Genomic DNA, 27,749 nt, shown 5'->3' on the forward strand with positions numbered 1-27,749 from the left:
GCAGAGGATCGCGCAGTTTCATTCTCCCATTAGATGGTGCCCCTGCACATTACCATGGCAGCGTTCGGGACCATCTGAATGGGGCATTGGAACAACGTTGGATAGGCCGTGCATCTCCGTAGGATCGACCTCTTCTTCATTGGCCACCTCATTCCCCCGACTTGACCCATGTGATTTCTTCATGTGGGGTTTTGTCAAGGATATGTTTACGTACCACCACTTCCAACAACATTGGATGACCTGCGTGTCCGCATCACAGCAGCCATTGCTGATATTGACCGCAACATGCTACACAAGGTTTGGCAGGAGATAAACTATCGGCTTGATGTGTGCTGTGTTACGCGAGGTGCTCACATAGAACACTTGTGATTTGTTTGAAAAACTTTGATAGTTTACCTTTCTTAGCACATGTCTCACAATAACATTTGTTTATTATATTTCACAGAATGAATGTGTGAAAGCGGGTCCATCATTTTGACTTACCCTGTATACAGACTACTAATACAATGAAATATAATAATGTAATATACAATGAAATGATACCTTAGCCTATTACAGTTTTATGCTTGGAGGTGTGTACTCGTATTAGTTATACTGTCTATACATAGAAGTAACACCAGTAAGACATGTTAAAGTTACAATATAAAAATACTATTCTGTAATGGATTAAAACATTAAATATTGAGAGATAATATAAAGGTAAGGCTTATAACATTTAAAAATGATACTAAAATTGCACTCATGTAATATAACAGGTACAACATGTGAGATTGGATCCAGCACTCTTGTGGATGACTCCATGAACCTCCAATCCATCAACCCATAAGTGAGTTGATGGATTAGACGTTCAAAAATTCACTCACTGTGTAAAAGCAATGGTACAACAGATGATTTCTTAATTTCTTTTTGAATTTGGCTACTGGTTCAATAGTTTTTATGTGATCTGGTAACTTGTTGTATAGGTGGATGCATGTGGATTTTGGACCTTTTTCAAATAGTTTTGTGTTATGCATTGGAACTGCAAGATTGGAGTTATTCCTCGTGTTGTAATGATGTACTTCGTTGTTGCATTTGGAGAACTTTGTGGAATCCATTTTTACATGCCATAATAAATTAAGTATATAGAGGCAGGTAGTGGTAGAATGCCAAGTTTCCTGAAGATTTCCCTACATGGTTCATTCCATTTCTTTCCCATCATAATTCTTAATACATTTTTCTGAAGATTAAATATTTTTGTGCTGTTTGCTGCATTTCCCCAGAATATAATGCCATATGTTAGTTGCGATTGGAACAGACTAAAATATAGGGTTTTTATTGTGCTCTTTTCTGTTATATCTTTCATGATTCTTATGCCATATACGATTTTGCTTAATTTTCCTGCCAGATAGTTAATATGGGTGTCCCAATTGAGATTTTCTTGTATCCATATGCCCAGAAATTTTGTGGAATTTTCAAATTTAATGTTTTCATTTTCTATATTTACAGTTGGTATGTTGTTGCTTCTATTTCTTGGGTGGTGAAATTTTATTGCTACTGTTTTGTTTATATTTATTGTTAGTTCGTTGCTGCTGAACCACTCTGAAAGTCCCTCTGTTGTGTGTTTGATGTTTGAATTAAGTGTTTGCTCATTTTTGCCAGCCAGCACTATACTTGTGTCATCAGCATATCAAGTTGTTTTGGTTGGCTCTAAGTTTGATGACAAGTCATTTATGTATATGATAAATAGTATCGGTCCCAGGATCGAGCCGTGGGGGACTCCACATGATACTTTACAAGGTTTAGAAAGGCAGGCAGATACAGAAGTGTTTTTGTATGTAAGATTTCCACGATTTGACTGCGGTTTTGTAAATAGGACTTAAACCATGAGTTTACCAACCCCCTTATACCATAGTGGTTTAATTTATTTGTGAGTTGGTCATGTGATACTGTGTCAAAAACTTTTGTTAAGTCTAGAAATAGTCCATCGCATTGTTCTCTATTGTCTAAGAGTGTTCTGATATGTTCTATGTATTCAAATATTGCTGTGTTTATGGATTTGCCTTTCCAAAAGCCATGTTGTTCTTTTGAGATTGTTGTTATTTTTTAAAAAGGTTGTCAATTATTTGTTCATTGCAGTTTGTTCAATTATGCACAGCGGCGGCTCGTGACTTTTCAAAGATGCGTGCTACAAACTGATGCTGTTTTCCATGTACTTATAATGACCACTACCCCCCCCCTCCCCACCCCCACCCCACGAACGTTAAGTGGTTGACTTTCGATCTCGCCATCGAAGTTCCGGGTTGGAGTCTCGGCCCGGGTATGGGTATTCTTTGTGAATGCCCCTTCATTAATTTCATTATTACAAAGTATTACAAAGAATACTCATACCCAGGCCGAGACTCCAACCCGGAACTTCGATGGCGAGATCGAGTGCCTTTAAATACAGTGTTGTTGTCAAGATGTTCCTTAACAGCGTTGTCTAAACTGCTGACAAAATTAACGAGCCCTATTAATACCCCAGGGTTTGCGGAGAAATCTTTTTCATCGTGGCCATGCAGGGCCAACTCAAAAGCTCCACAGAACTTGATGCAGTCTATGATTTTTGACAAGACGTAGCGATTTTTTTCAACTTGTTCATTATGCTTTTGAAGCGATTCTAAATAAGCGCTGCTTAACTGCGTTGCTATGTCGACAGTTCCGAGAGAGCCATTATTCATGTGTTTTTTGTTTTCACTATGCTTTCTCATATATTCACTTAAATGTCCTAGATCTTTTACCCCTCCTTTAGACCACGAATCATTACTTCCAAAAAGTATGCAAGGAAAACAGAATAATGCATTTCGAATTTGACACCCACAAAGCCATGGTTCACTATCGTACAGTTTTCTATTAAATCACCTTTTATACGAAGCGTTCTTACCTTCCTTTGCATTTTGCGATAGATCCAAATCTGGCAACGGCCATCCTAGTGCTTTTATTTCCAACTTTTCTTCAAGTGTTCTTCAAGAGAAAGGTTGCTGCAACAAGGAATCCACCGAATTCATCGTACACTCACTTTCACTTCTAACAACAACAAAAAGCTAATCCTTCACAACAATGACCACCACTTCACGCACCACACGATTTTAACACAATGAACCGCGCGCAAAATTTTCGGGTCTGGAAGCTGGGGAAAAATGACTACTCTGTAAGTTTGTTTCTTGATGATTGAAGTGCTACATAAACACAAGGAAATATATTTCTAGCATTTAAAAACAGGTAATTTAGATAAAATATAAAATTAAAATTTCCTAAACATAAATTACATAGCAGAATCCACTTTCGGAAGCAAAAAAGGCACGGACTATAGTTTCAGAGTTGCAATCTTTACAACTTACCACCGAAATAGATAAAATGCTAAGGGGTAGTGTCAATTCGCGTTCCAACTTTTTGCAGGTGCTGCTAATGTATACGACATGTTACAAACATTTCATAAGTCTACACTGATAACGTACAGAACGTTTGAAAGTGGCATTAATAAACGTTGTTCTGACAGAGGCAATAAGTTGTCGTAGGCTTTCTTCTTATCCTGAGATGGCACACTTACCGTGCTGTGTCTTCCTGTAGCATGCTAGCAGACAATTTTACTCGAGCCGAGACCCTATCCCCCGTACGAGGAGTGGGGTGTACAGTATTCATACGCGCAGTGACGAAAAAGGGGCGAAAACGTGCTGTTGAGATTCTAGCACGGTAAGGTATTCCTTATAGCCCCAACAGCGTGAGGGAAATACGTGGCGCCGCTGGCAAATGTTCAGGCTCTTAACATGAGAAGTTTCATTCCACTTTAGGGTTTCATTAAACTTCTTGCATCTGTGAGATTTTCTTTTTTCTTCTTTTCATTTTAACAAATTTAGCAACGTGCTATAGCACGGTAGCACGTATTAAGCAGCCGCCACTGATTATGCATGATTCGAAGTGTTTTTCAATATTGATCAAATTTTTTGCATTCATTTGCCACTATGTTCTTCTTTATGAATATACATGCTTCCCTCTCCCCATGTTGCATCTTGAGCAGTTTGAAGCTAGGTAAAAGTCGGGAAAGTTTATGAAGGAAATTTCTCCTGATTTTAGCCAATGTTCTGTGAAGCAGACTATGTCTATGTCTGCTAGTTTATCTGTTAACCTTTTAACTAGGTATGACGTAATACTCCATTCTGGCTCTACTGATTTATAATGGGCATGACGGGATACTACGTTCTCATGTTCTTACTGCTGATATCTGTTGTGTATGACGAGATACTTCATACAATTACTTTCTTCTTTGTTTCACCAGATGGCTCTGACTTCCAGACTGTTGTAACCGTTAGAGTTAGCGGGAAGCAACGAACACAGCCCGACGTTCAGTTCTATCGCGTATGCAATAATGGCTCAGGCAAATCGGAAGCGACGGCGTGTTTTTCCTGCTGAGGAAATCCGAGATATATTGTAGTTGTAAATCTCGCATATTGTAAAAAGTACAAGAAGAACCTATAAAAGAGTAAACAATACCTAAATGGTATGCCATGGAGCACAGAAATATTAACTCAAATATTGGTTTACGAAATTCATCAATTTATCAACAAAAATTCCCAGGGCAGATTGGGCTTTCGACGAGGAAATTACCCAGTTAAGAGGTTAACAGTGATTCTATCTGTAGTTTTTTGTCATTGTTTGTACCTTGGATGTTTTGGTGGAAAAGATTTAGAGACATCGGCATTCCATCTCTCCCTGCCCGTACGCTGTTTAATTTTAAGTCTTTGTGTTCCCTGCTTTTTACTGGTTTAGATTGATTTTTTACCATTGTTGTAGATTGTGTATTAATATCCCTTACAGCTTTAATTTTACTTGCATCTTTATCGTTTACCATAAAAAATCATTTTTCAGTTTGTCTGGAATATTCCTAATTCTATCTGATGTTCGTACAAAAATTTATTTTTGTTTTTCTTTAATTTGGCTACTTTTAACATCCTTACCTTTTTCAATTCTCCCATCACTATTCTTTTCGTTATTTTCTATTTCACTACATTTCCCTTTCGTTCACCACTTCACTACTTTTTCCATCACTCACCACTTCACTACCTCTTCCATCGTTCACCTCTTTTCCTTTTCCATCATGTATCAATTCATTATGATTTTCACTATTTTTAATATCTTTACCATTTGCACATTTCACATTTGAGACTTTTCCTGTCCATTTTAGGGGTATTACTTGTTGCACTTGGTTGCTGTTTGCATAGCTCATGTTCATGATACATTTAGCAATATGTTGTTTTCCGGTCTTGTTGAAGTGCAATCCATGTCTTGTGTGTAGGTTTCTGTGCAGTGTGTCCAGCTTTAGTATTGATGAGTTTCTGAAATGTTTGCATCACTTACACATGAAGTTCTTTCGAGGTTGTGACGTAAGGGAATATTTGCTACTGTTACTTGGGTATGGGTTAGATGGCTGAGGACATGCTTTAGGGTGTTAGTGATGGTAGTTCCTTCATTATTTGACACGTCGTTGGTTCCACATAACAATATGACATTGTCATTTTGTCCTAAGTCCTTACAGTCTTTAACAGTGCTGTTGGTGACCTGCTTTATTCCCCTCCAGATATCACTGTAGCACTGCAGATACCTGTCACAATGTTATTTACATGTGTTGTAAGATTTCGACCATGGCTGTCTGCAAAGATAAGTATTCTTTTCTTGAGATTTGGGTGCATTTTGCTATGCTCAGTATTAGGAGGACTATTTCCCTCATTTCTATCCATTACTGACTCCCTTTGATGTGAGTTTGTGGTATCTTGTTTCCTGATTGCGAATGTCAATGTTGTGTTCTTCCGTTTTAAATTTCCTAATACATTTACATTTCTATTTTTACTAGTGTGTGGGGTTGCATTGTTCATTTCTTCATTTTCTAGGAGATTATAGCGATTTTGCACTGCTGTTTGTTGACGTGGGGAGGCAATGGAGGGTGAAGCTATCAGTTGGCGGACGTCCCTTATGACTTTTCATAACAACTTCACTCCATGTTGATTCCGATTCTGGGGTTGTCTTTGCATTTCTTAATTCTTGTGTAAGATCTTGGATGTCGCTTTCTAGGAGTTCAATGATTGCATTTTTAGAGGAGAGTTCTAGCTGTGCCTTCTTAAATGCCACCTTTGTTTCCATACACACTATACGCGATGGTATTTTGCTGAGTGTATTCTAACTGTACTGTTTGCGTGTAATTTTGTCTGACGTATCTATTGTGCAGAAAAGGCTTGAATTTCCTACACTTTCGTTTTCACTGCACTTCCTCACTCCTGAGTTGGAAAGCACGCCTGACAATGGTGTTAATACCTCATATGGTTTATGAATGTGCTTCGTAAGCAAATTACTTATACTTTCTAATTAATTGGTCGAATTTAAGTGGTTAGATTTGCTTCGTATCCTGCTCAGCTCTCCAATTGTTATTTATGGTACATACATGTGTCCTGAGATTTGTTCTTACTTACTGTTTGTTGTTAACCCGTTCTTCTGTGGCATGTAAGTCTTGCGAGTCATTGTCACTGTTCACTTAATGACCCATTCTTGTGAATCAGGACGAACCAATACAACTCACTGTCTCCACGTCTCCAGGTGGTGCAGTTTTCGGAGATTCTTGGCAAATTGCTTTTCCCAGTGGGATCAATTTAGATCAATTTACTTGCGATAGACACTGGTTGGTCTCTGAAAACACTACAGGATACTCAATAGCTTTTACGATCGTATTTTCCTTTCAGAATATGAATAAAATCGGGAGCACAACTCACTAATTACCAGTTCCATCTGCAATTTTTTTTCTTTTCTTTTTTAAGGTTTTATTCATAAAAATAGTAATAAAATGGCATAATATTGCACTAAATTACTATTTATAAATATATCAGATTGGTAAAATTACCAATACACCAATATGCTTACATTGGCCAAAATCTTTACCAATAATAATAATAATAAAGGTGAGGATGGTTCAGCTATGAGGGGAAATGGAGGGATCCTATGTATCATCAATCATAATAAAATAGTAATGTTATGTGTATTAAGTAATCTGAAAAAAAAATTAAAATCCTGGAAAACTCAGGGAAATATCATTGAAAATACATTTTGAGTTTGTGGGAACTCTGATTAATTTTTATATCGTAATGCTGAATGCATCTTGTTTTTTTGAAAATGCAAATTTTGAGAATATAACACAAAAGTGAGAAAAATAACACTGATTTTTGCAAAACATAAACTAAGAATTCATGTGACTACCTAAATGTGAAATAACTTGTAATAATATTCATATTTCATGTTTTTGAAAGATGCAAGTTACATTTTCCTAGCATTTTTTTTTGTTAGTTTGGCAAAATCATGGAAACTTCATTGTGCTCTAAAAATTTGAGAAGCAAAAATTGACTCTTTTTACATGAGAGCAGGAGTGCCTGCAAGGAGGGGGTGGGGGGGGGGGGGTTATGGTGCATGGTGCAGACTGTGCCACTGAGATTTTTCGGGTGGATTTTCCCGTTTCAAATAATATAAAATTCAACATTTATATATTTTTTCTAAAATATATGTAAAACATTTACACCTTAAACGCACCATATTTAATCCATTAGATGAAGAAATGAAAGTATTTGTGGGCAAGAGTGCCCACAGATGTGCTAGCTTTCAGTTATTTCGAAAATTAAACAATTAAAAATATATGGACAGTTTAACATGATATTGTATTCAAATAAACATCAATTACTATGTATTGATCCAAACTGTTTTGGGGGGATTACGATAAACGATTTGGAAGGGGCAGCAATGCATCCACGGTCTTGGAGGTGAACGGCACCCCTGTTTATGGAGGAGGGGCAGGTGAACTATAGTGTAAAGTAAAGCTAAGAAAAAGTTACTTTCAGTAGACACACTATCATAATTAAATACTTTATGAGGATTATGATATGACATTGTTTGAGGGGATGAATGACATGATTTGGGGGGATGTGCCATTGGCCTTGGCAGGGGGGGCAGCCTTTAATAGCTACATAAATGTAGTATTAGAAGGGTTTATTCTGCAAAACATAGTTTTTAAATCAAATTTAGGATTATATTCACTATTTTAACACTGAAGTGACATTTTATATACTCTTTTGATCCCGAAATGTGCCCAGTTTTTGTGTCTTTTATATATGTGGCTGTACCTATTGGGCATCCTATTTGATTTTTTCCTATTATTTAAATAATAATGTAATAATTATAACCAATAATAAAAGACATGGCTAATGAATTTTTGTTTCTTTTTCAGTATAATGCCTCCCTCTTGATAGATGAAGTGCAAACTGGTGGAGGTCCAACTGGAACGATGTGGTGCCATGAACACTTCAATCTCCCGAGCCCTCCAGACGTGGTCACATTCAGCAAGAAAATGCTTCTGGGAGGATACTTTCACAAACCAGAGTTAACGTAAGTATCCTAGATAATCTGTTAGATTATGCAGATACAAGTTATATGCAGTTGTTGCTTCCATTATTTATGTTTCAGGAACAACTAGGGCTGAGCTGATGCCACTTTGATCCAATATGTGTACTCTTTTTCCCATTGTTAATGATCTACAATCAACTGGCCAGCTTCTAGATTGGAAATATTTTGTGTAAAAATATTTTCTACTTTATTTTTATTTATTTTTTTGTTTATTTTCAGTGTTGAATGAAATTCACTCATTTGAATGACATGCAAAGTGGTTTGTGTGTGTGTGTGTGTGTGTGTGTGTGTGTGTGTGTGTGTGTGTTTGTGTGTGTGCTAGCATAGTAAAGTTTTATAAAATGATCTGGAAAGGTATTTGAAAATATTTGGAAAACTCAGGGAATTTGGTGGCAAAATGGGTGAGTCCCCTGGATTACACTTTTCTAGGGCTGAATTAATGCAGATACTTCAAACTGGTAACAATTCAACTTTGTTCAGAGTGTTTATAAATGTTAATATGTACGTATTCCATAATTTAGCAGAGTTTTCCTTTCAAATATTCATAATTTCACATTAATCACAAAATCCATTAGTCTCCATAATGTTGTTACGAAAATAATGATAATTATGCATTTTGCATAATTTTCAGGATATTTATACCCAGCAACAATGCTACATGGCAATATACCGAAACCCCATAGAAGTATTGGCCAGTATCGTTAATTAAATTACAGCTGATATTTTCCGATACCGATACACAAATACATTTGGCTCAGCACAAGGTGGAGCTATCAGAAAAAATATGTAGTAAGGATTAAACAACCCGTGGCATAACAGCCCATTAGGGCCAGTGCCTATCTACCAACTGCCAGCCTCACTCCCGCCAGAGGTGGGGAGATCATCGAACCACATGGTCAACATTACAAACTCTTAGTGGTTGTAAGTTTCCATGATCTGGTTACACTAGATGCTAATGGATGATATACTGTTAACAGAGAGCAGACATTCAATTGATCCAATGGTAAATGCTAGATGTTCTTTGTAGGTCGTGATTGGTTGATTCATCTCCTTTATTAATTCAAGTAATCAAGGTGGCTGCAATGTGCTTTTCATCAGAAAAATAGCCTGCATATATAGAAATTTACTTGTCAAATCAACGTCTGATTCCCTGGTGGAGGCACAGTGGTTCAGATCATAGCATATCATACCCGTAGGTATGAGGGATCTTAATGGGAATGTAGCTCACTAATCATCATTTATCCTAGATGGTAGAGCAATTTGCTGCTCGTAGTGAGCTTGGTGGTAATGAGCAAAAGGTACTAAAGTACACTAAATAAACAACTAGAAATGACAAACAGTTAACACTTTGATTTTAAAACCTTCGAACCTGAATCATACATGGTAGGGTAAGCTAATTACTTGTCGAACGTGAATTCTGATGAGTTGAGATGAAGATATTGAATGAAGTGTAAGCCTGTACTGCAAGCTTGTTTGTCAGGCCAAGTCAGTAAACTGATTTTCTTCCCAGACCAGAACCGAAGAGCGCTGTTCACTATTCCAATCCAATCCCATGAGTGATCCTTCTACATCTCTCCTCTGTCCCTGTTGCCAGTGGAGACTTCCTCCACGCTGATTTGTCAATATTCGACTTCCTATATCTTAGCAGAATTACAACCTGTTTACCTGTGAGCAGAACTCCAGGAAGTCTCTTTACACTTGGTTCTACATATTTGACATGCCTAAGAAGAGCAACTGGCTGGTAGAATAAGTGAACGACCCTTGGTCAGATCGTAGCTCTGAAGCTTCTAGAAAATGTACAGACTTACGCTTCGTTACGTTCAGTCGCTCTGGGAAAAATTTTTGCACTTTGAACATTTATTGATTTTTAGAAAGTTCACGATGATTCAAATTCTAGGGTTGGTTTATTTATAAAAAGAAAACACATGAAATATGAGAATGGAAGGAGTAAAAATAAATGTAAACAACTGAATATATCATTTTCTTTGCCCTTACCAAAATTTTTTATCACCGAAACCCTATTAAAATTAAGCAACAAAACTTCTACTAATGTGATATAAAATCATAAAATTGAATATATGAATGAGTTTGTAAAATAGAATAAGTATGAGTCCTTTTGCACATGTATCTCAACAAAGTGCATCTTTTCCAATCGAGTAAAATATTATGTAATTTTTGACTCATAAGCACAAGAGTTCAGTTTCATTCTGTAAATATCATAATATTTCGAGATATGAAACGCTGAGCACTAGTTTACATGACATAACGTTTGAAGTCAATATTATTGTCGCTTGCACGGAACATACACAGCAAAACAGCTGAGCTGCGTTCTCGCGTTCCGTGACCTCCTTATGCTTATGTCTAAGACACACAAAAACTTCTTCTTCTTCTTCTTGCTGATCCTCACCGCTGGGAACACATGAAAAACACTATAGTTCATCACGAGCGCCAAGATGGCTGACAGACCAAAATCACGCAATGATGTGTTGATGGCTTGGCGATGCAAGCAAACAAATTAATAGCGTTCGTCTCGGGGCACGGTCAGATCGCCTGGATGCAAACGGAAAGTAGCCATGCAAATTGCTTCTGTTGATCGTATATGTATCACACTACCAACGATTTTACACTGTACTCTGGATCATTTGCCTTATATCGGATTTTTGGAAGAGATTTTCGTGACCGAGAAATGGCTTACGCTTCGTTACGATAGTTTAAACTCCAGGTTGATTCCCAATAAATCTCTGATATAAAGTGGACTTTAAAAAAACTTGTCCCGCACTGTGGGCATGCGGTCTAAGATGTCATGCTTTGGTCTCTGGCTATGGGACGTGTGCAGGTTCGAGTCTCCTGAGGAAAGCGTAACAACTTTGCTCCTAAGATTTCAGTCCACCCACCATTGTGAGAAAATTGAAGAGCTACAAATGATTAGATTAATGAATGATTAGAGTAACCCAATCATGTAAAGCTACAACATTGACTAGGGGTTTGTCGAAGGGGGGCAGGCCCTGGCCCTCATGGGCTATTGTGCCACGGGTTATTATTAAAACTAACTTGTTACAAACCCATGGTACATGAATTATACCTCTTTGTAGGCAAGGTGGTAATTTTTGTACCACGTTACAGGCTGTTTGTAGAAATATCAGATCAGTAAACTTATCGATAATTGTAACCATACACCAATATGTTTACATTGGCTGACACTAATACTGGTATCAGTAAGAAGGTTGAGCTGGTTGCAGTACTGCATGTATAAGGTCAAGATTAAAACATACAGTACTTATAGAAGTGTGACTTCTACTGAGTTATGGATAAGGAAGACAATGAGAGTGGGTGAAAGCCACTGGTGCCAGTTGTTTTTTCCTCAGTATCACAAGTTTATATTCTGTGCTGTTGTTCGAATTAAACTGACAGGAACATTTATTGTTATTTAGCTGTTTTGTAATGGTTTGCCAGCATACATTGATATTGCCCACATGAGATGGAGACCCTTATATACCAAGGTGAATACCTATTTAAACCAATTAACTGCAGCGGAGCTATATATAGACTCTCTAAAATTGGACCTTTTTTGCGGAGCGTCTATATATAGATGGTATTTCAAAATTAACAGTTCTTGTATTGTGGTAAGCCATTTTTATAGACACCACTTTTTCGTGCTATTCTTAGTCTATGTGGGCTATTGGCAATCAATAGAGGCACATATTTTTGGTAAATAAAGAAGCAACATTTCGGTACAAAAACTGAGTCAATTTCGGGTTCCAAAGCAGTAAATAAAATAAAATTTCGGTGTTATAGCGGTGAAAAATCGGATGAAAAGTGGTATATAAAAAGACATTTTGCTTTTAGAATTGTGAATATAATCCTAAATTTGATTTAAAAACTACACTTATTCCACAGAATTAACATTTCACTTCTAATAGCACATTTATGTAGTTATCAGAGTATTAAGTTTATTTCTGTGTAAAGGAGTCCATTTTTGCTTCTCCAATATTAACAGCAGAATTAATCAATTTTCCGGGAATTGCATAACTCTCAGGATAATTCAGACCTCAGAAGGTGTTGTGTCTGTGATTAAACCCTAAATTTCGTGTTTAAGAGTTAATTTCGCTTTTTGCAGTTCATTTCGCATTATTTCGTGACACAACATGGTCACAAAATGCATCTCACACCTTTCAAAAACATGAAAAATTAACACTACAATGTGTTTTTTCAAATTTCGTTTTTTTCGTCAAAAACTAAATATGCATGCCCCTAGCAATCAAAAAATGCATTGTTAATGCTTTGTCAGTTCCTGAAAAATATTGTCTTGCAATGTGGAATTAGAGCCACGGTGTTGTAGTTGGTAGCATGTCTGACTGCAGTGCGGGAGACCCGGGTTCGATTCCTGGGGTGGATGTTTTGAGGTCAAAATTTTACAGGCCTAGTCCCTGCATAAAGTGGCTCTGGGGCTCACACAGTCTCAAATGAATGTGTACCTGGGGCAACCCTGGAGGGTAAAGGCAACCGGAGTGTGATGCCGATCACATCACCTCCAAAATGTCCGAGATCGAGAATATGTAGTGGGGGTGTGGGGCCCTACCCTCACATACCCTCAATGTGGCTTCAAAGCATGGTGTTGTATGCAGGGGGGAACCTTATGTTTGACCGAGTCTATATATAGATCGTTTTCCTTAGCTTCATTTTGTGGCAAGTCTTTTTATAGTTATATTTTGCATTATTTACGATGACAAAAATTTGCCACATCTATATATAATTTTTTTTTTGGTCGCACTTCTCTTCAATGTTGCCTACTGATTTTTTTCAATTTCAAGAATTATTAACCCCACAAATAAAATGTATATTTTACAAGAATTTTATTACATTTAAGGTGAAAGAAGTAATGCCATACGCTCCATGCCTTCTTCCTTTTTTTATTTCCTAAATGCAAAATTGTGCTCTCAATTTATTGTGTAATTTAATCTCTTTTTATAGGCCACCCCAAGCATACCGAATTTTTAATACATGGATGGGAGACCCAGGAAAGTTGGTACTACTGGAGGCTGTGGTTGATATTATCCAAAGGGACCAGCTTCTGCCTCTTGTGCAAAGAGTTGGAGACCGGCTGTACAAAGGACTAAGGGAACTGGAAAAGGAATTCTCCACTCATATCAATTCGGCACGTGGAAAGGGAACATTCCTTGCTGTGAGCTGCCCAACATCAAAACTTCGAGATGAAGTCATAGCGAAGCTTCGGACAAAAGGTACATACTTCCATATTTCTTTAATTTATTATCTCAATAATGACTCATGAAAAGATGGTAGTGCTTCACGTTGCATCACTAGGAGAGAGCTTATATATCAGCCCCAAAGGCAATCACATCTCCCCAGTCTTAACCAGGCTAACTATGAACATTCTATTGCACTGACGTGTGGTGACGTCGACACTTGGGGTAGCAATCAGTGGCATGCCCATGGGAAGTTGGTGTTGGTCATAACCCCTCACCCCCTCCTTTAGGCCCCAGTATTCCTAAGAAAAGAATGTCAAAAACAGGAAAAGATTGCAAAATGAGTAAAGACTACTAAAAAAGGTACACGTAACTCCCACCCCCTTTCAAAAATCAAAAACTATTTGATTTGAATACTAAGCCAGAGATTCCGGGTTTGAATCCCTACTTGGCCATGGGTGTTCTTTGTGTTGTGTCCCTTCATCAGTTTTATTGTATCATCTTCAGGATTAGCTCAAGTGGCAGAAAAGCAAAGTAAAATAAACCAAATCAAACAATCAATCAATGATTTGATTTTTCTTACTTAGCGTCACTTTTTTGTCACATTTTGTCACGAAGCTGATACTATAAAATTAATGAAGGAACAAATACAAAGAACACCCATGGCCAAATTGGGGTTCGAACCTGGAACTCCTGGTGTTGTAGCATGCTGTGATAATCACTCTCCCACAGTTGGTTGATATGGTGCTTTAAGTCCCCTAAAGTTTTAAGTGGGATCCGAACCACTATGTGCCTCCACCGGGTACCGATTACGGGACCACTTGCACTCCCCCACGGAGGTCGACAACAAAGACGAGAGGAAAGCGCCGACCATTAGGATACATGGGTATCGGTAAAGCAAACTGAATTTTTCCTCAGTAGGAATTTTCAATTGGATTTTTTAAACACCATCTTTGTACATGATTAATGTTTTTTTTTAAATTTTGCATTGCATTGCATCTCCATCTCACGATCTCATTACTGAAGGATCTGGGCTTGAGCCCTGGTCTGTGCATGAGTGTCTCTTTGTAACCACTCTTCACCTGTTTAATTTAATCAACATTCATCGTCATGGCAGAAGTTAGGTAAAGTGATGGAAGAGCAATGTTAAAAAAGGAAAATAATAATAATAATAATAATAATACAAATAATTTCCTCCCAGTGCATCTGCAGGGACCTGTGAAATCAGGAGTCCAGAGTTCTCTGTTTATGATTGTCCCTCATGACTTCCATAAGCTCATTAGCTACTTATCGCGATTAAATCTATATAGCTGGAAAAAGTGATGAGGTAGCTAAAATTCCATATATCAAAAAGGGTTAAACAGGTAACAAAACACACTTTCTTGTAGTGTCTTCAATAATATTCATTTGGCTTTTTGAGTTGTGAGATTAATTTTTCATTCCAAATTAGTTCATTATTCACTGCACAGTACAACACATAGGAACAAGAATTCGCGCTCATCATGGGTTCGAATCCTGGCGTTGATTGTTCTTTGTGAGGTCCCTTCATTAATTTCATCACTCATCCTCATTTTTGTGATAACCAAATGTGGCAGAAAAGTGAAGTAAAATAAAGCAAACCAACAACAACAGCAACAATAAGAATGCACACTCTCTTTCCCAAATACATACATCCGTATTTATGACCGTTTAGTGTACCCATTTTTTTTATTGGAGGTCAAGATATCAGTATATTTAAATAAAATGTTACTAAAATGAGAGCAAGAGAGAGCGTGAGCAAATATTTGTTACTTAATCATTATATATTCCATATTTGAAAGAGAAAGAAAGCACATTGAGTTCTGCTCCAGCGATCCATTCCTGTAAATGGCATACATTGGTGATGCAAGTGACAATCAATAAGTGTTGCCAGCGCCATTACAGAAATTCTCCCAATGAAAAAAAAAAATTATGCCAGAGCATGTACTTTTTACATGTACAGGTACCTAGGTACTTTTGTTGTTAAAGCTTTAGGTTTGGTCAGAGGTAAGAGGTGTCCAATGAGGTAAGAGTTAACCATGGTGAAGAATAAGGGATACAGAGGAAAACTCACAAAGTATACCTAATGGTGTGGGTTTTAAATATTATATGAGGGACATTCAGAAATTACGTTCCAATAGGCTGTTTGATTACAAGGCGAGGACACTACGGCTACGTCATCCAGGTGACATATCTATATTATTATTATTAGTAGTAAATAGCTTATTATATTAGGCGCATCCAGAAAGTAAGTTTCCCACTCACCCATAGGTGGCAGACCATGCATATTGAAACCGGTTTTATTCATGCATGAGAGGCACATGCCCTGGCTAGTGAATGTCTTAGAAGACACCTCCCAAAAGTCTTCATTAGCGTCGCAGCAGCAATGAAACATGGAAGCTCTTATTCCATCTGCCACGTGCGAGGTTCATTGGGTGATCAAGTTCTTGAACTCACAAAACATACAGCCGATCAAAATTCATCGTCAGGTGTATGGGCCAGACGTCATGAGCAAGCAGATGGTGAGTCGTTGGTGCAGGATATTTACTGAAGGCTGGCAAAATGTGCATGAAGAGCGCAGTGGGCGGCCATCGGCCGTTATGGACGAGCTTGTGGAGCAGGTGCAGCAGCACATATTGGAGGATCGTCACATGACAATCACGGAACTCAGCAGCCATTTCCCACAGATTTCTCGGTCGTTGTTGCACGACATTGCTACCAAACACCTCTTGTTCTGGAAATTCTGTGCCCGGTGGGTGCCGAAACAACTGATGCCCGAACACAAAGGAAAATGCATGGGCATGGTGCTGACATTTCTGCAGCGTTACCATGATGATGACGATTTTCTCAATCAGATCATCACAGGGGATGAAAGGTGGGTTGCATACAGCACCCCAGAAAGCAAGCAGCAGTCCATGCTTTGCCGTCACAGTGGATCTCCATGCAGGACGAAGTTCAAACAGACTGTATCAGCACGAAAAGTGATGTGCACAGTGTTCTGGGACAGATAAGGCATTCTGCTCATCGAGTTTCTGCCCAGAGGTGAGACTGTGAACGCTAATCATTTATATGAAACACTGGGGACATTATGACAAGCTATTCAGAATAAGCGACGCAGTAACCTCAGTGCCGGGGTGATCTTGCTGCACGTCAATGCAAAGCTGCATATGGCTAGTCGCACTGTAGCCCTTCTGGACAGGTTTGTTTGGTAGGTGTTCGATCATCCATCGTCCAGCTCAGATCTTGCTCCCAGTGATTACCACTTGTTCTTGCACCTAAAAATGTTCCTGTCCGGTCAACATTTTCACAGCGACGAAGAGGTTCAGACGGCTGTCACACAGTGGTTCAGCATCCAGGCGGCAGACTTCTGCGATGCAGGTGTACAGAAGTATACATGTGTACATGCTATGACAAGTGCCTGAATTCTGGTGGGAATTATGTTGACAAGTAACTGGACAAGTGCTGTATCTGTGACAATAAATCATTGAATGAAATAATGTTTCCTATTTGTGCAAGACCCCAGTGAAACGTACTTTCTGGATGCGCCTAATATTTATATACTGGGTGGTCCAAAAGTCCCGGAACGGTCAAATAGCGTGAGAAATACACATCGAATCGGAAAACAAAAAAATATGTGTTTAATAAGTGAAAGAAAGCTATTCAATGATATCACACTGATTCCCAACCCCTGCCGCATGGGTAACTGTTAAATTTGAAATGGAAACCCCCATTTTGTATTGGGACATGACCACAGATTATGTTGGCGAGACTACTGGTCCAGAAAACCCCACCTTCACACACAGTTTTACGGACAACAGATTTCACGTAACCGCTTTTATCACTTCTCAGATTCCTACACGTTGAGGACAACACGAAGAACCCCTCCCCCCAAGATCCCGATTATGACAGGCTGTGGAAGATGAGGTTTGTCTTCGACAATATCAAGGAGCTTAGCTCTAATTGCTACTATCCTACAGAGCATTTAGCAGTTGATGAAGCTATGGTCTTGTACAAAGGTAAATTCATCTTCAAACAGTTAATTCCAAAGAAACACAAGAGGTTTGGGATCAAGATCTACAAACACTGTGATTTTTGGGATACACTTATGACATGACCGTATATCTGGGCAAGGACAAGAACAGAGCGACTGCGACAACATTAGCGACGCATGGTTTAGTTGTAGCGTTGACGGAGAAGGTGAAGGGAGTTGTGTCTGGAGCAATGTTTTATGGAGTACCACCAGAAGTAAGGCATCATGGCTCCAGACCAAGCCTGGGAGCTGGAGCAGCAAAAATAAATACAGAGGTTGTTCGCTTTATATCCGACCATGCTGCCACCTGGCGTATCATGCTGGAACTATGGGTCTGCTGGCGGGAGCAGTGTTGTGTCTGACCTTGTAGGTGCGTGAGTGTTGGTAGTGAATGTTATCAAGTGGCACCGAAAATCAACCGGTATTGGGAGGGTTACGTATTGGCCCTTTTCCATGCTAAATTTTCATACGTACGCATTGTGAAACAGTGTCGGGAGAATGGGTTAACACTCGGGGTGACTACTGCGAAAGCTATTGTGGCCCGTTACACACAACAGGCTCTCCTTGCGAAACATTCACCCACGAAAACCACCAGGAGAAGGGCTGCAAGCAAAGTGTCACCCGTAGTACTAAGGGGGATCCGTCGATTGGGTTGCCAAGAAAATCCCCCGACTCAACGTGATATGGCCCACAGATTTCACCTCCCACCGTCAACTGTGAACAAAACAATTTGCAAGCGCCTCAGGTTGAAGTGTGTGCAGAAGGCCCGTGTACACCACCTTCTACCGCGTCACATTGCCGAACGTATGACAAACTGCAGGAAACTGTATGAAAAGTACCTGGTGGGTTCCAAATGGAAGAAAGTTGTCACAATGGATGAATCATATGTCCATCTCGCTGCTGGTGGTCACATTCGAGCAATCACATACCTAGACATTGACGGCAAGGGGCGCAGCAACTTTGTTCGTCAGTGCAGGGAAAGTTTCCCTCGTGGCTTTATGGTTGTGACGGGATTCGGATATGAGCGTAAGTTGATGATACGCAAGGTGGACAAAAACGTGAAGGTGAATGCCAGATACTTCCAAGACTCCATTCTGACACCTATCGATCGGAGAGACATCCCACAATTGTACGAAATGGACGCGAACCAGGTGATGATCGATATGGACAATGTTTCGAGTCATACCGCCAGAACATCACTACGTTTTTATCAGGAAATGGCAAAGGAATTAGGAATTCGTGTCATTCCGTTTGAAGACATTCCTGTGAAAAGCCCAGATGCCAGTCCAATGGATTTTTGCGCATTTGTACTGTTAAAACGACGTCTTCAACATTGCTGCCCACGCACCCTGAATGGTCTATGGAAAGCTTGCAGGGAGGAGTAGGACAGAATTCCCATGCATGTCCTGCACCGGAGCTTGCTGCAATGGAAACTGCGATGCCGGGCAATAGTCCACAATGCTGGTGGTCCAATAGAACATGATCGATGGTGGAGGCGCGGTATCTCTTAAGGTGAGTACCCGTCAAAAATGGTCGGATATAAAGCGAACAACCTTCTGTACAAAGAAACCTTCTTATTTGCACTCCTCTTCCTATATTTTTTAAAATTATTTTTTGGGGTTTCCTCCCTTCCCCCTCCATATATATGCCAAATTTGCATAAATTTTGCATCTTGTGCATTTTGACATTTTGATATCCTTTTTTTCGGGGAGGCAGGGCGAAACCCCATTTTTTTAAAAATATATTTTGCAGGGGATTTCCCCCCTTTCCCCCTCCATATATACGTCGAATGTGCATAAATTATATATCGTCTGAATCTGTGATTCATTCTGTGTACAACGGTATATCGTTCATATCTCTAAAGCATTTAGTTTCTGAGCTATAGTCAATGTAACTCTGCATTTCGCTCAGTTCCGAAGCTTGAGACAGTGGCGTACAAGCCTTTCGTTTCAGGGGTACATTGGCGAACTTTTAAAAAAGGTCTGCCTCCTCTCAGTTAGATTGGAAGCAACAAACAAAAACCGATATTGAATTGGAAACACTCCAGCATCAATGCCAAAACTCTATGCAAGGTAAGGAAGAGCTGCACAGTTGTCAGTCGTGAACACCACACAGAAGAGCAATGTTAACCATGAGTCATCAAGGAATTAGCACAGCGCTTCTTTCTGTGGTCATTCGGCCTCGGAAGAAATATTTGTTGTCCATTTTGAGCTTTCAAGAAATCAGGTTCTGAGCTGGCGATTTATTTCCTTCATGAATGAAAATAGGTTGTTCATGTTTTGTTTCTTTTCTCTCTTTTGTCATTAGCTCTAAAACAAATGTAAAAAGAAAACAAGCAAAGAAGGTAGTTTCTTTTGGCACGTGACAGGCATATGTGGTAACTTTGCTATTTTTACGACCATATTATATCCCTCTTGTTTACTTTCAACGATAAGGACGAATGTTGGAGTGACCACAAAAAATGAACGAACACAATAAGTTCTTAAATATTACGCAAGCTTCGAAAATAGATTCCGGCCCCAGTGGCAGAGTGGTTACCACATCACGCTAGGATGCCAGGCGTCCTGCATTCGAATGCTGGCCTGGGCTTGGATTTGTGAGTGTCCATTCATCAATTTCATCATATCCCCATATTTGATTGAGTTTGATTGATTGAGTGTGTGTTCGAAGTCCACTTTATGTACAGTAAGGCTAATGGGGACTGGACCTACAGTTCAAAGTGGGATCCGAACCACTATGTGCCTCCATCGGGTATCGAACCTGAGAACCCTTGTTCACAAGGCGACGATGCTACCACTGCGCCATCGGGGAGGTCTCCCCCATATTTGCAACTTAGCTAGGGTGACCAGATCCTTACCAGCAAAAAACAGTACACACACATACCATGACAAACGTCCTTCAAAAAAGGAAAGACATAAAGGACAAAAGTTTTAAAAATAATTATTCTTTTATTTGATGAATCCCCAAAGTATACGAGTGGCATAAAAAAAATGAAAACTAAATGTATTTAAAATTTGACATATTAAACAAACTACAGTTGTGAGCAAAATTTTGTTGAGAACATGTCACTTACATTTTAAGTCTTTAAAACAATTCCAATAACTTCAAATTAACAAATATTTCATAATCAAACGTACCAATATTTAAGTATCATCCTTAATGGTTCTGTACTTTTGCTTCGAGTGAGTACCATGTAATAACTTTGTTTTTTCCATAACCATATCATGGAATTCACTACAGGTACAACTGAAATTATATTTAGTTATTATTATTTGTTTCAGAGTTTCAGTTTTCAATTGAGATTTCTGAAGTCCACATGTTATTCATTAATGAGAAAACTCTCTCAGTGGGTGTATTTGTGGCTGGAAGGCACAAACTGAACTCTACAATATCAAATAACTGATAAAAAGAAATACATTTTTCCTGAAAATATTTGAATATATCAACCCATCTTAAATCTACTCTCATTTGAGCAGTGTTGCATGCTTTCAGTTTTTGAAGAGTAGCATACTCTCTTACATTTGAAATTTCATCAAAGAGATAAGAATCATTAAGTTGCTTTCCTGACCATTTGTTGAAAAATTGTACGCTATTTTGCACCCTGTCCCATTCGATCATCGAATCCAGTTTTACCCAATCCAACACAGTCATTTCAGAAAAGGGAGAGGACCACTGCTTAATATATTCAATACAAGTTGAATAAAATGAACGCACATGTTCCTTAAAACTTGACATACAAACAAACCCATTTTTCTCCAGACTTTTTAGTTTTGACTGCACTATAAGAGGCAAAAAAGGCAGTTATATCTGTCAACTAATTTTTGTTTTAAGTTCTGCAATTAATGCAGATCCTTCTATCATAGAAACATATTAACCCTCTAGAAAGTGAACAAAGTCATTAAAAAGTGCTGCATTGGAATGGATAAAATAAAGCCACATTTCAGATAGGGGGTCCTCATAGAACATTTTAATTATTGTGGGACACTTGTCCTGTGATAGAAAGTATGATTTCAATGCTGGATAGAGTTTAAGTATGAGCTCTACGGCTGGCAACAAAGAGAGCCACCTAGTTTTTCTATAAGAAAGAAGCTTTGAGAACTCTATCTCCACGAAGTCACAAAATTCACGTAAAGCATGTTCACGTACTGTGTATATGTAAAAATATGAGTATATTTTGTGCACCACACTTTCTATGCAAATTGGTAAACAGTCCCATTTTTTTACCTTTTCTTGCTCCTCCAAAATTGCAGTTGCCGTTGTCAGCACATAATTCAACAATTTCAGTTTCAATGTTGTATTCATTTAATGTCTTCAGGATATACGAAGACACAATATCGGACGTTTCACCACGCTGATCTTGAAAATCCAGAACTTTAACGTGCACTCCGCTCAAAGGAAGGAAATAGCGCACCAACAATGGAAACAATTTCGTAGCTTTATGGTTCGACGAATCTGTGTAAACTGTAATGTAATTTACCTGATCCAACTCTTTCTGAAGCTCTGCAATTGCATAGGGGCTTATCACATTTGTCACGATCGCTTCACATTTTGTTCTTGCACAAGCATATTGTGGTTCGGAGCACTTCTTAACAAGTTTCGAACTACAGTCTGTAGAACGAAACGATTGATTATGTTGCACTGTATGAAATGCAAAATACGCTTCTGCTGCTGCCAATTTTTGTTCTTTAGGCCCAAAATTCTTGTTTCGAAAAAATGTAGAAAGAGTAGCACCAGATGCAGAAGCAACGTCGGCAGATTTGTGTTTTGCCGTTTGCAGATGTCGTGTTATTTCAGACTTTCCACTGTTTGCAATTGAAAACTCACCTGAACATTTTTCACAGTGAACATCACTATCGCTTTTACCTCTCTTAAGAAATGGATAAAGAGATTTCAGTTCTGAATTAAATGGACATTTCCTCCTAGGAGACATCTTCACCCGACAGTGTTGAAATAGGAGACGTGCACTTCAGGAACGAGACTTCCACTCAACGCACCCCGCAACAACTGGACAGATCGGTGCCACCTGATCCTTTTGTTCGCAACTGTCTACAACCTGCTCTCTGCTGTGGTAACTACGCATTGTTCTAACCGGATGTTCATTCTCTCCAGCCCGACCACAACAGAAAAGTATGTATACTGCATAAACTGTTGACATGGAAAAAACAAAAGAAAATATAAATAGAAAATAAATATTTGGACTTCGAAGACCGGAGTAGAAATCAGGACATTTTGCAGGACATATGTGAAAGAAAGGACATATCTTAATTTTATACATGGCTTCGTATTCTGCAGGACAGCCCATCAAAAAAAAGGACTGTACTGCGAAAATCAGTACGGATGGTCACCCTAAACTTAGCCAAAATTGGCACAAGAAGCGAAGTAAAATAAAGCAAATCAATCAATCAAACATAGGGTCTCCAGTTTCATAGAGCAGTATGCAAAGCATTCGGTCATAAAGACCCTCAAAATTGAAATAATAAGTGGAACAAAAAACCATTTCCTTGCCCCTTTTTTGTATTTTTTTCTATTTAGGATATATTACGTTGCCTTTTTGCCTCTTGGTTAATCCGTGGCGATGAGAATGATTGACCAATTGATAACATGGATGTGATGAGGCAAACATGCCTTAATCATAGTTCGAACATAAGACCTCTGTCTTCAAAGCACGTTACAATCTGCCACATGTGTCTTTTCATCTCCATTCACCATTAATTTCAAGAGGTAGAAAATGACGTTACTCAAACAAATTGTATAAATAATTTCCATGACCATAAACATCTGTGGCACTTGTTGAGAGAAATCCATACCCTCGTAATGTTATAAGTAAACGTCGACCTAGTTGATGTCCCAGGAACCCTTCCTTGCACGAAAATCACACTGTGTCCACATGATTTACGACTGATCGCTTACTAAAGTAACTACAAACTGCCAAAAAAACTGCAGTGTCAACAAAGTACTTATTGTATATTTATATATTTTATTTTTGGTAATGGATTCTTATTTATGTTTGTTTGGTTTATTTTACTTCGTTTTTCTGCCACTTTTGGCTAAACGCGACGATGAGGATGAGCGATGATATTGATGAAGGGACAGTCACAATGAACACCGAATGAATACAATGCCAAGGCGGTGTTTAAGCAAGCTGTGTTAACCACTCTACCACGGAGGCCAGAATCCTTTTTAGTTAGGAGAAATCATTCCTTGACAGCGAACTAAGAACAGTTAATATGAGTCACGTAAGGACAACAGCGTTAAAGTCTATGCTGTAAGGAATGATTAAGCACACTATGTTGACGGAAAATAATAATTCACATGACTATATTCATGCATTACATCGGTGAAACATTAATTTTCGTTCAGGAAAACCAGGGACACAATGACCAATTGATTTATTTATTTTACTTTGCTTTTCTTCCACTTTTGAGTAATCACATAGATAAGGATGAAAGGTGTGTTAAGACGAAATTTGTGAAAGGCAATCACAAACGTAGAACACAGCCCAAACTTCACAGACCATTATACTAGCCTTGTGTCTAGATGCCAGATCCTCCTTAGTCTGCAAAATATACTCCACTGTCACAATGACGTAAGCATTCGTAGAATAAATTTGTATATCATTCTCCCCCCCTCCCCCCAAATGATAATAATGCAAATATTTTTGTGTTCCTTACATGTCAGCGATCATTTCCATGTGCATGTCGACACTGTCCTGTACTTTTTTCTTGTGGGTGAGGGGGGGACCCCATTTTTTTCCGAAATTTTGGAATTTTGAAAGTTAGCCCCCTCCCCCGCCACATATACGCCGAATTTGCAAAACTTTCATATAGTCTGAATCTCTGGTTCATTCCGCATACAACGGTATATCACTCATCTCTCTAGGGCAGTTAGCCTCTGATCTACACTCATTTAATTGAAACTGCATTTTGCTCAAAATCGGCTCGGGACTCAAAAGGTTAATAGGTCTACGAAAGAATAGAAAATCCATTACTGTTCATATTCTGTCAACGATGGCATTGTCAGAGGGGGAAAGGATAACAGTTCTCATGATGTGGTGGTTTGGTGATTCATACAGAGATGTTGCGCATTTATCCAATGATTCATTCCCAAATCGTGCACCTATTTCAAAATCTACTGTTTATCGAACCCTTGATCGCTTCGAAAGAACTGGAGCAGTCAGGGATGAACCATGATGTGGAAGACCTAAAACTGCTACAAACAACGAGAAATCTTGGGAAGTTCTAATGCATTTTCAAGAAAATGCCCATACTTCAAGTCGAAAAGTACCTCAACAAACCGAAGTAAGTAAAACATCTATCCTTAGAATTGTGAAGTCCCATCAGTATCATCCGTACAAAATAAAACTAGTGCAAGAACTCATCGGAGACGACTATGATCGTAGACGTCCTCCTCCATAGCCGAGCGGGTTAAGGCGTTCACTTGTCTTGAGATCGTTCGCTGTGGGACGGCGTAGGTTCAAATCCGGCTCTGGTCGAAATTTATTTGGCCTACGTATAGGGCCGGTGGCAACCCACCATCGTGAGGAAATTGGGGAGCTCTGAGTGAGTGAGTGTAATCTGGTCACGGAGACCTACTATAACGGCTGGGGATACGTCGGGCCGACCCCCCGACTATTCCAATACTGGTTGAAGATCTCCATGCTTAGAGGTGACGAAGGAAAGTATGGGAGGGAGACTGGCAGTCGGTAGATATGCCTAGGCCCTCATGGGCTGTTGCGCAACAGATTATTATGATCGTAGACTTGAATACTGTGAGGAAATGATGCTCCGATTCGACAGAAATAATCAATTTCTGTGGTGGACTTGCTTCTCCGATGAAGCTACCTTTGAGTTGAACGGATCTGTCAACCGGCATAACATGAGGTATTGGGCAACAGAAAAGCCCCACTGGAGGAGGGAGCATTGTACACAGTACCCGCAAAAAGTTAATGTTTGGGCTGGAATATTGTGTAATCGTAATATCGGGCCATACTTCATTGATGGCAATTTGACATCTGAAAAGTACGTAAATTTGTTGACCAATGAGATAATATCTGAAATACAAACTATCGTTGGGGATGCATTCGCGAATGTTTGGTATCAACAAGATGGAGCTCAAGTTCATTTTCCTTTAATTGTTTGCAGTGTGCTGAACAACGTTTTCCCTGACAGGTAGATTGGTAGAAGGGTACCATAGAGTGACCACTTCATTTCTGGGGATACTTGAAAAGCAAAGTTTTTGAAACTAAAACCAACAATATCGAGGAATTGAAAGACAGAATTCGTACAGTGTCAAATGCAATTAGTCTGGAGATGTAACAGAATGTTTCCAATGGTGTGTATCTTTGGTTGGGACTGTGCCAAGAAAAGGGGATACCAATTTGAGCAGGAAATGAATTGAGGTTGGCGAGAACACCGAATGGTGATAGGCGAGGGGACTCACCTACAACAAGCACCCTGATGGGAACAAAATACTACTACGTCCACGTCGTTGTTTCTGGGTTACGCGAAATGTAATACAGAAACCTGGTTATTTTCTTACGTAGAATCCGATTCTACAATACAAAATGGGGGTTGCCATTTCAAATTTCACAGTTGCCCCCTGCCCCACCCCCAGGGGATGGGGGTGGGGAATCAAGTGTGATATCATTGAATAGCTTTCTTTCATTTATTAAACACACATTTTTTTGTTTTCCGATTCGGTGTGTATTTCTCACGATATTTGACCATTCTGGGACTTTTGAACCACCCGGTATAAAAGATTATGCACATTTTGTCAAGAAATTATTAAACTACTTCTTGATATAGTCACCACAACCACCATCATCGTTAAGGCACTTGCCATACCAGGACACTTGTAATAAAAATCAGCTGCCTGTGTGCCAAGCCACTTCTGTAATTCACTTTTATTTTATTCATGCAGACAAATCTTTTTTCCTAACCATGCAATCATTCAATCCACATTCCCCACACAGTTCACAAGTTTGACGATTTCCCTTGTTCACATTATTCGTAGCATTCAAAAACTGGACTACAGATCTGGTTTCACACTTGGCTGGCCTGTCGATTGTCTTGAACGTGTTTGATCAAACACACGTTTCACTACCACGCAGTTGACCAGTAATGGCACCTGCAACTTGCTCAGTGAAACGTGAATGAAAACTTGTAGTTGTGAAAGAGAATGACTTGACCAATTTCTTCAAGAACGGTCTGACATGTGCCTTAACAATGGTGGTGACTAAAAAGAGAAGTAACTTATAGTGTAAGAATTCTGACTCCCATTAAATTGTGACACATAGTGTGTATTTTTTTTTTTAACTGTACCAGAAATTACAGTCTGACAATTACATAATGAGAATGAGGTTATAGATGAAACTGGAATAACATATTTGATTTCTACCTGCATTTGATTCTGCATCGTTAGGGAGAATGGCACAAACTATCAAAGACTAGAATGACCGCTGCACATCTTTTTGTGGTATGGCCAGAAAAAGACTCAATATCACAGTTCCTTGGATGTCTTGAACATCTTCAAAGAGATGGTAACTTCAGGGGGTAAATCCGGGAAGTAGAGGGTGTTACAAACAGTATTTGTTTTTTTTTTTTGTTTCTTTTTTGTGATTGTGTATGATTCTGTATGCTTGGGTTTCTTCCATGGTTCTGTGTAGCTTATAAGAGCCAATAAGGTTTGAACTTTCAGCCCTTACCCATGCGACGCGGGAGGAAGTATAAATATGGCCTGTGGCAGAGGACAGAGAGAGTGTGTTTTTGAACTGGATAGCAGAAGGGGGAGCGATCTTCGGGCTCCAGTGGCCTCCCTTGAGAAAAAGCATCCCGAGGCAGTTCTGCCGATGCTCAGCTTTCCACTTGGCAGTTCTGCCGTGGGGCTCACGTTAGAGGAATGTAAATAATGTAACTTAGAGAATTATTGGAAGAATCCGAGCCTTGTTTTGTTAAATTGTAAATAAATGTTTAAAGCCCATTTCTGCGAGTTTTCAGCAATCACCCTGCAACATTAATTCAGTAAGTTCTTGCCTGTGATTGATTCTTTGG

General features: G+C 39.1%; 1 protein-coding gene across 1 annotated transcript in view; it reads left to right on the plus strand.

The window, feature by feature from the left end:
• Positions 1 to 27,749, plus strand: part of Gabat (4-aminobutyrate aminotransferase) — a 78,721-nt gene that overhangs the window by 39,970 nt on the left and 11,002 nt on the right. The window contains exons 8-9 of the mRNA XM_083136786.1: positions 8,273 to 8,430; positions 13,420 to 13,688. Of these exons, the coding sequence (XP_082992912.1) occupies positions 8,273 to 8,430; positions 13,420 to 13,688 (427 nt within the window). The remainder of the gene's footprint in view (positions 1 to 8,272; positions 8,431 to 13,419; positions 13,689 to 27,749) is intronic.

This window comes from Lepisma saccharinum, chromosome 15, assembly GCF_977018435.1.
Source record: "Lepisma saccharinum chromosome 15, izLepSacc3.1, whole genome shotgun sequence".
NCBI classification, from domain to species: domain Eukaryota; kingdom Metazoa; phylum Arthropoda; class Insecta; order Zygentoma; family Lepismatidae; genus Lepisma; species Lepisma saccharinum.